Here is a 12,597-nt window from a genome sequence, read left to right as displayed (position 1 = left end):
TCTAATTTTCTTTAATGGTGCATTGTGAGCCTATACTCTTCAAACTCTGAGCACAGCAATTCCATAGTCATAGAGGTGCCACTGTCATTTAGCACCTCAGCGAGTCAACGCTCCATTACACAGTTTGGGATGCAATTTTACATTTCCAATGTAGTCAATGAAATAAAATCACCTAAGGGACCAAAAGGAAATATTGTTACAGAGCCTCCACTTCCCAAAGCGGTGGGAAATTATAGGGCAATTTCCTCATGAGGAGAGAGAGAGAGAGCGCGCGCTGGAATCTTATGGCATTTTTGCAATATCCATTTATGTGCAGATAGACAATTTGAGGATGGCGGCAAGTGGGCAGGTTGGCAATACTAGTCTTGAGAGCAGCACCAGGCTCATCCAAACACCTGTATGTCTCACTTCAACCCCCCAAAGCTACTTTTACAGTCAGGCTTCTTTTACCTCTTCAGCCCAAACACAAATCTCAGGTCTCACTTCAGGCAGGTAGGGTGTGACGTAGGTCTGCTTATCTTTAATGCTCAGGCAGTGCTGTAACCTGGCCATGGCCACGTCTGTGATCTGGCAGCCGGCAGGTTAGGATTGCAGCCTGCCTGTGCATTGGCCAAATGCTTAGGTGGGGGAATTCCCCGGGGGCAGGCCCAACCAGCCAATAGGTATAGCTTGCCTCCTCTCTGAGTGGGAATAATTGGGGCCTGCCCAGCCCTCCTCCCCAGCCTCCTTGTTGGAGCTCCCATCCTCCCTCCCTTTTTCATATGTTTTGCTTTCATACTTTATTTTTTGTCCATTTCATAGCAATCACCACAACTTTGTGAGGTTAGGCATTGAGTAAGCCTTAGTCTGGGATGCAGGTGGCGCTGTGGGTTAGACCATAGAGCCTAGGACTTGCCGATCAGAAGGTCGGCAGTTTGAATCCACATGCCGGGGTGAGTTCCCGTTACTCAGTTCCTGCCAGTGGCGTAGCGTGGGTTGTCAGCACCCGGGGCAAGGCAAGTAATTTCCACCCCCTAACCCGTGGATTTTAGCACTGATTTTAGCACTGCAAATGCGCCCCCCCAGATGTTGCGCCCGGTGCGGCCGGCCCCCCTGCACCCCCCACGCTACGCCACTGATTCCTGCTCCTGCCAACCTAGCAGTTTGAAAGCATGTCAAAGTGCAAGTAGATAAATAGGTACCGCTCTGGCGGGAAGGTAAATGGCGTTTCCGTGCGCTGCTCTGGTTCACCAGAAGCGGCTTAGTCATGCTGGCCACATGACCCGGAAGCTGTCTGCGGACAAATGCAGGTTCCCTCGGCCTATAGAGCGAGATGAGTGCGCAACCCCAGAGTCGGTCACGACTGGACCTAATGGTCAGGGGTCCCTTTACCTTTACCTTTACGCCTTAGTCTTGGTTGAAGGGAAGGTTGTAGCAACTGCCTGCCCCTCTTCGGTTAAGGGCAGTGCCATTTATCTAGAAAAAGAGGTGCTGGAACCTCACAAAAAGAGGTGCTGGAACTTGTTCTCTTTTAATGGCAATGGTGCCCCCTTGAGAGGCACTGGGACTGAGTTCTGATGAGTTCTGGCTGGAAAAAAAGCCCTGGTTAAGTGTATCCTGTTAAAAGGATCCATGAGGCGTTGCTTCTGTCCAGAGGCCCAGGTGGGGGCTAGGGTCAAATGTTATTAAGCTACAACCTTCGGCTGTCAAGTTACGCAAAAGCCCAAACAAAAGATATTGCACAACCAAAGAGCCATAGCCTTCCCCTTTTTTGCGGGAAATTCCCTTATTCCAGCGCCGTTTCCCACTACTTCCTGCTGCTATCCCGGATTGTTAGCTATCCCATAGACTGTCCCCGGGACAGGTGGGGCTGCTGATCCCTTATTTTCGAGGCTGCTGATCCCTTATTTTCAAATCTGAAAATTGACAGCTATGCAAAGATCACGCCTGCAACAATATGATCATTATCAAAATATACTGAGCAGGTTTAAACTAGGCGTGCACATACTGCCCCTTTAAAGCATGTTCAAAACACATTATTTCTCTCAAAGAATTCTGGGCACTGTCGTTTAACCCTCACAGAGTTACAATTGCTCAACAACTCTCTCTCTCTCTCTCTCTAACAATACTTCCCAGAATTCTCTGAGGGGGGGGGGAATGTGCTTCAAATGTGCTGTTAAGGTAGGAGGACTGTACACAGCCTACAGAAGACAGGATTCAATATAACACCCTTGCTGTGAAGCATCCGCAGTGCAAGGGAATGAAGACAGTGCTACATCAAATTTGTATTCCTAGTTCTCTGGCTGACTAGCAGTATATATTAGCTTGTGATGGAAGCAGTGTGTTATATCAGTCGGCTTGGCTTGTGTTTCCCTGTCTTGGGGAAAGGGGGCCTATAATTTTGCAACAGCATTTACTCTTGACAAAATGGAAGAGCGTTATCCGTTTTCTTGACATGCAGAAACAAACATCCCCCCTATTAATATCCTATCCTGGGTGGCAGTAAACAGTGATTTTGTGGCCACTGGTGCCATCATGAATAATTAGATGTTACTTCAATCCGTCCTCCCTCCCGCCGAACCACTTTGATCATTTCCATTACAAAAATGTGCTAATGCAACGGTCTTTTCTCGCTCACCGCAAGGCATTGCCGCTCTGCTTCTCCTCTTGCCACATTTGTCAGCATTCAGTATTTATAAACCATCTCACTTATAGTCCACCCTCCAAGTTCATGTGGCTGCCAGGCTGTTTGCTGACCTCATGGTTCAACCTAGAGATGCGTGGAAGCTTTAGAACTGATGGTCTGAAAACACTATTAATTTTGAGGGCATCCACTGCGTGTCTGAAACCAATCTGTTTTAAAAATCAGATCAGTTTACAGGGTCAGGCTTCATGTTGTCAGCTGTGGGGAAGGAGGAGAAGGCCTCATCCAGGCCAGGAGGGGTGGAGATTTCAGGACTGCTTCTGGGCATGTGCAATCAGTGGAAGATGGTCCATTAGAGCGCATGGGGCACTGCCACCTGCCTGCCTTCTTAATTACAAGCAGTCATGGGTTGGCTCTGCCAGTCATTGGCTCTCTCTACTGTTGGTCTTTCTGCCTTTCCCCCTACCAGTCCCAAGGGGCACTAACCAGAACTGTCTACAGGCTGGACCTACCCCATCAGCTCTGTGCCAGAAGCATCCAAGTCAGCAAGCCAAGCCTTGCACAATGGAAAAGGCCAACAACCAACCCTTCTCCCAACCACCAGTCACTAGGCAGCTTGAGCTGCAGAAAAGTCCCTCGTTTTCCCAAATATTGCAAGAACGCATCCCAGGAATAACTTCCAGAGGGATAGCCGACAGTGGACTTCTCCACACTTCATCTCGTCCCTCTGTTTCCCTCTGGGGAAAATAATAATAATAATAATAATAATAATTATTATTATTATTATTATTATTATTAATACCCCGCCCATCTGGCTGGGCCTCCCCAGCCACTCTGGGCGGCTTCCATAGAAACCAAAAATACACTAAAATATCACACGTTAAAAATTTCCCTGCCTTAAGATGTCTTCTGAATGTCAGGTAGTTTTTTATCGCTTTGAAATCTGCTGGAAAACCATTCTTTAGCACTCTATCGGAGCAAATGGCAATTTGGTTTTTCTGCGAATTGCTGTGGCCCCTTAAAGACGAACAAATTTATTATGACATCAGCTTTCGTGGGTCCACTTCATCTGGACTATGATCTAAAGCACAAAAGCTCCTGCCATAGTAAAGGCGCTACCAGTACTTCCCTGTTTTAAGCAGACATGAGGTTTTTACCCCCTCTGGATGTCTATAAATGCATTTAGCTCTTTAACCACCTGTAGGAAGCAAGTAGGATTTTCCCATTCCACAGTACCTTCAGCGAGTAGGGTGGGGTGTCACACATCCATTTTAAATGTCGCTTGTGTTGCTTAGTTGTTATATTGTGTTGAAGACTAGTATTTTATCTTTGTTTTGGTATCATTTTTAGTTGTATTTTGCTGCTGTTGTAAAATTTGGCCTCTGGGCAGATCAATGGGGAAAACACACAAATAACAGGTGTAGGGAGATCTTGTACGTTGTTTGTACATAATCACTTGATTATTCAAGACATGATGACTTTTAGCTGACTCCATTGAAAAGTGTTGCATTTGTGGCTAACAGGAAAGCTCTGCTTGTGAAGGCACTTTTTGTGGATGCTGCAATCGTTAAGTATGGAATATAGCTTCCCCAAAAGGACGTAAGACTTATAAAATCTGTTCTCTCTCTCTCTCCTCCGTCAATGATAAATGTTCTTTTGGAAGAAGACACTGCAATGTTGGGAAAAGAAGATGGAAGAAAAAAAGGGAGATCTTTTCAAGGTACTGGAAAATATATATGCAGTAGCTATAATGGAATATTCACCCCGCTCCCCCAGAGAATAAGAAATCAGGTTTAATTTGCAGTTAAGCTGATGGCAAAATGAATTTATTTTTCTCTAAATAGATTCAAAAGTGTTAAAATCCCTGCTTTGCTAGCAGTATCTCACCACAATATGATCCTGTAACAGGATTTTGAAATCTGTTTAGATAAAACCAGAATATAAACATAGTCACTATGACCTGGAGACTTATGTGCGTTCAACTCCTACTCTCTTGTCATTGACGTGAACGGGGAAGCCAGTACAGCACACATAAACTGGCACAGATGTTTTTATAGCGGATCTCTTCAATGTGTGAGTGGTTCAAGGATATGGCAACCAGCTCAACAGCAGGATCCTATAGGATTGGCCACATTTTGCTGGTGCTTAAAAAGTTTCATTGACTCCTAGACCCCTAGTTTATTTTTGAAGGCAGTTCTGTGTGCTGGTTTTTAGCTGGAGGATCTGGGACTGCCTACTTCTCCACAGTCTGTCCAGGAATGGAGAACCTCTGGACTATTGGGTTTTGGTTTGGTTAAAAGAAAAATAGAAGAATAATTCTCTGGACATCTGGATCCAGGTCTGGGGCAAGAACTCTTTGGTGAGAGGACCCCGGCAGCGATTTTAAATAATGAGATATGCAGCAAAGCAAAGTGTGGAAATAGACCCAGTTAGACCTTTAAAATATCCCCCTTCTAAGCTGTTTCTAAAATTCCCCACTTCCCTTAGACCACACATTTGGCTAATTAAAAATGGTTTACTTACAAACCCTTCCAAGGTCTGAATCATGTGCTTTTCCATACAGCGGCAAGAAAAGGCAGGTGGTATAACTTAGGTTTTAATATGGTAAAGGTTTGTGAATTATTTGTACAGAAACACAAAGATGGTTCCCTTAAGCCATGCAGTCTAAGCTTGGAGTGTTCAGCTTAGACCTTCTTGCTGGTAGGGTTCACATGCTGGAAGTGAGAGGACAAGGAGTTTAGTAACCCTTCCTCCCAAGGTGAGGAGGAGTGACCTAGCTAAGTCTAGCAGGACAGCTTACTCTATGGTCTTAACCCCCTTCATGCATTAATTAGACTTAAGCATGTTGGTTACAGGAGGCTGATTCATTCCACGTGGGCTTCTAGATGTTGTTCTCCCACAGCTCCCAGCATCCCTGACCATTGCCAAGGCTGTCTAGGAGTCCAACAGAACCTGTTTTTAAGTGTGGAGGTTGCCTCTACTGGGGAGGTCCACCACAGAGTTTTTTCTATAATTTGCCTCCTTTGTTCTCTCCCATACTCCAAACAAGGCTTTTCTCACCAAATGATTCATAATTCTTCTATGTACTTGTATTTCCCCATAAATAGCCATGCCATCCATAAATTTTATCCCAACCTTCCAATTCCAAAACCTCTCTATTTTTAAGTAAGATTCACTCTTTCAACCAGCTCCAACATATAAGATTCTTGGGGGGGGGGAGGAATTATGGAATAACAGATACAATTATGTTTAAAATATCTATAGGAAGTGCAGTGTAAGCGGTGGAAATCATTCAATGAAATTTTATTATTATTTGTTTATTGAAATACATGTAGAATAAATTTGGAAGAAATTCTTCCTACTTTCTTCTATTTTTCTTTTTCTAATTTTTCTTTCTTTTTCTTTTCGTTTTCCTGTCTTTTTTTTCATTCTTCTTCTTTTCTCTTCTATATTTTTCTTTTTTATTAACAGCATTATGGAGAGTTTTGGATATATGCATGTAATTGTAACACTTTGTTAATTGATTTTGATTTTGTAATAATTATATTAAGCTAATAAAATTAAAAAAATTAAATAAAAAAAGGAGTCCAACAGAATCTGGAGAGGGCCACAGATTCCTCTTCCCTGGCCTGCAGAAACTGTGCTATGGGTACCCTCACCCTCAGATGGGTGGCTGCCAAGGACACAGCTTTCTCCATTGCAAAACCCCAACTCCCAGGAACCTGCTTTGTTGGTGTTTCAATTAAAGACCATTCTATTCTACCAGGCTTTGGACAGGCTGTGAGTTTTTGCAATTGAACTATGTTCAGCGGGGTTACTCCATGTTAAACATGCGTAGGGCGGCAGGGTAAAGCGTTTTTTGGCTGTTGTTTTCATTCAGGTCTTGTTGTTTTCTTGCTTTATATTTATTGACAGATAGATAGATAGATGATAGATAGATGATAGATAGATAGATAGATAGATGATAGATAGATAGATAGATTAATAATAATAATAATAATAATAATAATAATAATAATAATAATAATATTTATACCCCGCCCATCTGGCTGGGCTTCCCCAGCCACTCTGGGCGGCTTCCAAAAGAATATTAAAATACTATAATACATCAAACATTAAAAGCTTCCCGAAACAGGGCTGCCTTCAGATGTCTTCTAAAAGCCTGGAAGTTGTTGTTCTCTTTGACATCTGGTAGGAGGGCGTTCCACAGGGCGGGTGCCACCACCGAGAAGGCCCTCTGCCTGGTTCCCTGTAACTTGGCCTTTCGCAGTGAGGGAACTGCCAGAAGGCCCTTGGCACTGGACCTCAGTGTCTGGGCAGAATGATGGGGGTGGAGACGCTCCTTCAGATAGTACAAGTACAAGTCGCCTTTGTATAAAAGGGGCAAAAAGGCAGTGTAATGTGTGTGTGTGTGTGTGTGTGTGTGTGTGTGTGTGTGTGTGTCACACATATGTACATACAGATCAAAAATAATCACACATTAATTATCTAAGAAGTATTTTGATAACAAAATATGAAACCATTACATTTGTGTAATGGAAATTATGGGTTTCACTCTTTCTTTAAAATGTTGCATTTCATTTGCACTACAGGAACAAGTACTTATGGTTGAAACAAGAGCAGCTTTGATTGAACAAGGAAAGCATATTGAGGTACATCAAGGATATTTGTATTCAGTAATACAGTTCTTTCCCCCTTGAAGTTAGTATGACTATTTCTGATTAAATAGCGTTGAGATTGGCTGTGACATAACCTCATTAGCAAATCAAAAGGGAGTTCAGCCATGACAGTTTCAAATGGAAATACTACTTATTTAAAATGTCCAGGCCTAAATATATATGCCTGGTGGAGAGGAGATCAGATGGACTTTTTATGAGATGTGTGGTTTTTAATGGTTTTTTAAAATAAAAGCAAGGCTCATTCTTTACTCCCAGAATCATGCTCTGCAAATGCGAGAAACCATTTTGACCTGTGTACCGATAAACACACACACGCTGGCAGAGCATTTTAACCCAGATCCTAATCCAGTTTGGAGAATCTCCTTCCCCTGGTACCTCTTAAGTAGCCTACTAGATTGGAAACAGTTAAACATGGATATGGAAAAAGCCCTTTGCTCCAAGTGTCCCTATTTTCCAGGGACGTCCCTGTTTTAGAGAAGGTGTCCTGCTTTCTGATTTGATCCTCAAATGTCCCACTTTCCCTTAAAGGTAAAGGTGAAGGGACCCCTGACCATTAGGTCCAGTCATGACCGACTCTGGGGTTGCACCGTTCATCTTGCTTTACTGGCCGAGGGAGCCAGCATACAGTTTCCAGGTCATGTGGCCAGCATGAATAAGCTGCTTCTGGAAACCAGAGCAGCACATGGAAACGCTGTTTACCGTCCCACCGGAGCAGTACCTATTTATCTACTTGCACTTTGACGTGCTTTCAAACTGCTGGGTTGGCAGGAACGGGGACCGAGCAACAGGAGCTCACCCCGTCACGGGGATTCGAACTGCTGAACTGGGCAACCCAGTAAGTTGTGTGCGATATAAATAGTAAAATTATCACTAAGGAATGGGATGTTCCTATTTTCATCGGGAGAAATGTTGGAGGGTATGCCTTTGGGCTCCTGTGCTGCTCAGCTTCCCAAACACATTATTTATGGACGCCAGTGCCCAGGTCTTCACCTTTGCATCAGTTTCATGGCCTGAACCAGAGCTCTTCTAGACAACTCTATCCTTCTTCCACCTCCCACCTCATATGAAACGGGCAGTGGGAACACCTAGTGGCGTGCAGTTAACTTTTTGTAGGAGAACAGCCAGGGCCAGAGGCACCAGCTTATGAGGGCAATTGAGGGGTGGGGGTGACGTCACACGTGTGACGTCTTGACGTGCTGATATTGCACATGTGACCATCACTCCTCTCTCCCTAAGCTGGGCAGAAGCTTCCCAGGCTTTGGGAAGGAGGCACCAGGGGAACATTTGGGGGATTATCCCAGTCCCCCAAGTCACCACTGGGGAGAGAGTATTTTTGGTCTAACCATCACAGCAGAGACCGTGGCCTTCAGACCCTGGGGCACAGTGATGCTGCCATTACCACAGCTCAGGATCTAAGGGTCCTATCCAGACAGGATCCAATTATTTCCATAGTGGTCTGTTGGGCGGGAGTTGTGTGTGTGTGTGTGTGTGTGTGTGTGTGTGTGCTGTCAACCCCAACAAACGCACACATTCAGAGGATCAGTGAATATTTTGCATGAGGGCTGTTATGAGTCTGGGGTACACAATGAAGAAAAGAGCCAGCCACCCCCATTAACCTTTTTGAAGTTGCTGAGGGGACGCCTCCTTCACTGTTTGCACCACAGAGAAATGGTCTTGTGAAAGTGCTCCCTGTTAGACCACAAGTTTTCCCCTTCTGAAAGATGTTTCTTTTCATAATAACAAGATCTGCAGAATCCCAAAATGTGTGTGTGTGTGTGAGAGAGAGAGAGACAGGGACAAAGTGAGTGTGATTGAGAGATAAGTGTATTTTGTTATTCATCTGTAAACATATGTGTGTTCTGATTTTTAAGAGTCTTCAGATGAAAATAAATTGCCTGCAGAAGGAACTCAAGGACTCTGAGCTACAGGCTACATTGTAAGTGTTTGCAGCTGTCAGGGGTTTAGGAGCAGAGGCAAGGGCAAGGGAGGAAACAGAGAGCGAAGGGGAGGAGGCAGAAGAAAAGATGAGTGATGACGACGACCCGAGATCTCCGAGTCTTTCCAGTGAATCAGAGGATTCACAGAAAGGAGCACCAGTGGCCAGGGCAAGGGGGGAGTCTAGGGGGGCACCCCAGGAAGATAGAGCCAGAGGGGACTCAGAGGAGAGCAGTTGGAAATCGGGACCAGCGTCACCGCCAGAGAGCAGGGAAGAGGAAGGGAGCCAGGGGGCAAGCGCCGGCAGCTCACCACAGGAGGGAGGGCACGAGTCAGGAGTGGCCACACCTCCATCGGGGAGCGAAGAAACGGTTAGACGGAAGGTGGAAGGTTGGGCGCGCGCGCCAAGTTCAAATGCACCAGAAGGCGGCACAGGAGGCAGCCCGGAAAGGGAGCCAGGTCCTAAAGCCCGGTGCAAGGAGACAGGAGGGTCCGGGGGGTCAGCGTCAGAAGAATCCCGGAGGGAGGAGACCCCGGGGGGCAGAGGGACCCAGAGGAGAATAGTCAGGCGGAAAAGGTGGAGCAGGGCGAGGATATTAAGTTGGTGCACAAGGGGCGGAGACTCAGACGGAGCTTCGCCGATCTAGCTACTAGACGTAGAGTTGCAAGCAGCAGCTTGAGAATGGAAACTGTAACTCAATAAAGACTTTTACTTAATGATCGCTGGCTAGCGTGATCCTCTGTGAGCTAGGATCTTCAAGCAGCTCTGACAGTAAGCTCCGTCTCTCAATTGTGGGCATCTACAGCCTCGAGGAGGGGAGAGAAGCAGGTGCCTACCAGCGAGCTCACGAACGGCAGCCGACATGACGGCTGAGCAGCAGATAGCGGAACTCAGAGAAGCAGTGTCACAACTGAATGCAGCGGCTCTCGCATCCAGGAAGAGAGAGGAGGAGGCAGCTGCCGCCTGCAGGGATCTCCAGGTCAGGTTAGACGTGCTTACAAAGCAGACACCCAGGCAGGAGGGAATTGGGTTGGCGAGACGAACAGGCGGTCTGGTCTCTCACTTCGATGGGAACCTGCAACAGTATCCCAACTTTAGAGCAGACGTACTGTGCGCACTGCAACTGCTGAATAAAGACTTTAGAGATGAGCAAGAGAAAGTGGGATTCATCATGTCCCATTTGCATGGGGATGCTAAAGCATGGCTGCGCAATTTATGGAGAGATAAGGATCCGGCGCTCCAAAATGCGGATGCCTTTATTAAAGCGATGGATGGGTGTTTTTTATCAAGCATTGACGTGGATCTTGCCCGGAAGGAGGTGCATGGACTAAGGCAAGGGAGGGCCAGCGTGAGGCAGTACCATGCCCGCTTTTTCGCTTTGGTCAGTGCCCTGGAATGGGACAGAGATTCGGCCCCTGTAAGAGACCTCTTTTGGGAGGGGTTGCACCGCTCGATTAAAGATGAAATCGCGAGGGGGGAGAGACCCCGGACCACCCAGGAGGTCGTTCAGAGGGCACTGGCAGTGGGGGTGCGGCTGGAAGAACGTCCGTGGAGCAGGGACAAAGGGCGTGGAGGGCGCGAACCAGCCAGGGGCTCCTCCTTCCTTCCCAGAGAAGCAGCGCGTGCGCAATCCACGCCTCCGCCAGGAGGAGGAGCGGAACCTATGGAGGTTGGAGGTGCAAGGGCTCAGTCAGCAACCAGAGCCCTAGCACCGGCAGCAGTGAAAGCGAAGCCTCCTAGAGGGAACAGGAAGTGTTACGTCTGTGAGGAGCCAGGGCATATGGCGAAAGAGTGTCCCCAGAGGCTCCACAAGCTCACTGCAGCCTCAGCAATGGTGACTGCAGCAACGCAGCAAGGAGGACCACAGCAGGGAAACGACGCAGTCTGGCTGGAGGAAGAGGCCCTGGGGCCCAGCCAGACGTGTTAGTGACGCAGTCCCCAGAGATTTTACAGCCCGTGAACCCCCTCCCGCCCAAACCAGTAGTGAGGCTCACCGCATCTCTCCAGCTGCCCAATGGAATCACCATGGACGTGCCAATCACCATTGACTCAGGCAGCAATGCGGACTTTATAGGGCAGGACTTTGTCGACGAACACGCTATACAGTTGCTGCCGGCCACACTGCCCCTGCAGGTTGTCACGGTGGATGGCAGGGAGCTGCTCGGGGGGCAAGTGGTGAAGCAGACGCCACCAATGGTGATGCGACTTGGGAATCACAAAGAAATCATCAGCTTCAATGTCACTCAACTATCGGATACGCCCATTGTATTGGGAATGAGTTGGCTGGACAAGCACAGCCCAACGCTGGCTTGGTACCAGAGGCAGCTGACCTTCGGCTCTTCCTTTTGTGCTGAACACTGCATCGTGCCCCGGCAGGAAGGAGAGGAAGAGGAGTCACAGCTGCTGCTAGGCACGCTGCAAGCGATTCCCCACAAGTACGCAGAATTTTTGGAAGTTTTCTGCGAGAAGGAGGCAGACAGGCTACCCCCTCACAGACCATATGACTGCAAAATTGACCTGCTGCCGGGGGCGGCGCTGCCTAAAGGGAAACTGTATTCCATGTCAGAGGACGAACTGCAAGAACTCAAGGAGTTCATAGATCATAATTTGGAGCGCGGTTTCATACGAGAGTCCAAGGCAGCGGGGGGCAGTCCTGTATTCTTCGTTAAAAAGCGGGACACGCCCCAAAAAAGACTGGTAGTGGACTATCGCATTTTAAACAATGGGACCAAGCCATCGGACTTCCCCATGCCCCGAATCGACGACCTCCTAGCGAAGGTGCGGAAGGGAAAAGTGTTCACCAAGTTAGACCTGCGAGGGGCGTACAACCTCATTCGCATGCGGGAAGGAGATGAGTGGAAGACAGCCATGTTCACGCCACTGGGTACCTACGAATATAGAGTTATGCCTTTTGGATTGCAAAATGGCTCTCACGTTTTTCAAGCTTTCATGCATCACGTGTTGGCGGGACTTCTCTACAAGACGTGCGTCTGTTTCTTAGATGACATCCTGATCTTTTCGGAATCACAGCAGGAGCATGACGGACACGTCAAGGAAGTGCTGAGCAGGCTAAAGCAACATAGGCTCTACGCCAAGCTGGAGAAGTGCCAATTTGAAGTGACGGAGGTGGATTTTCTGGGCTACAAGCTGTCTGACAAGGGGCTCGCCATGGACAGCGCCAAGGTTCGAGCGGTGTTGGATTGGAAGAGCCCACGCAACCGGAAGGAGGTCCAACGGTTTGTCGGCTTTGCGAACTTCTATCGCAAGTTTATCAAGGGCTTCGCTATGCAGACAGCGGCCATCACGGACACGCTTAGCTCCAAGAAAAAGAAGTTCATCTGGACAGAGCAGGCGGAGCA

General features: G+C 47.3%; 1 protein-coding gene across 4 annotated transcripts in view; it reads left to right on the top strand.

The window, feature by feature from the left end:
• Nucleotides 1-12,597, top strand: part of LOC310690143 (uncharacterized protein) — a 64,027-nt gene that overhangs the window by 34,632 nt on the left and 16,798 nt on the right. For 3 of the 4 annotated variants that reach the window (XM_083468768.1, XM_083468767.1, XM_083468770.1), the window contains 3 exons: nucleotides 4,287-4,343; nucleotides 7,216-7,275; nucleotides 9,174-9,238. In XM_083468768.1, coding sequence (XP_083324894.1) covers nucleotides 4,287-4,343; nucleotides 7,216-7,275; nucleotides 9,174-9,238 — 182 coding nt within the window. The remainder of the gene's footprint in view (nucleotides 1-4,286; nucleotides 4,344-7,215; nucleotides 7,276-9,173; nucleotides 9,239-12,597) is intronic. The other variant, XM_083468769.1, reaches the window with a different exon arrangement.

Source organism: Podarcis liolepis, assembly GCF_965112155.1.
Source record: "Podarcis liolepis genome assembly, chromosome: 12".
NCBI classification, from domain to species: domain Eukaryota; kingdom Metazoa; phylum Chordata; class Lepidosauria; order Squamata; family Lacertidae; genus Podarcis; species Podarcis liolepis.
This window is presented reverse-complemented; position numbering and strand designations above follow the sequence as displayed.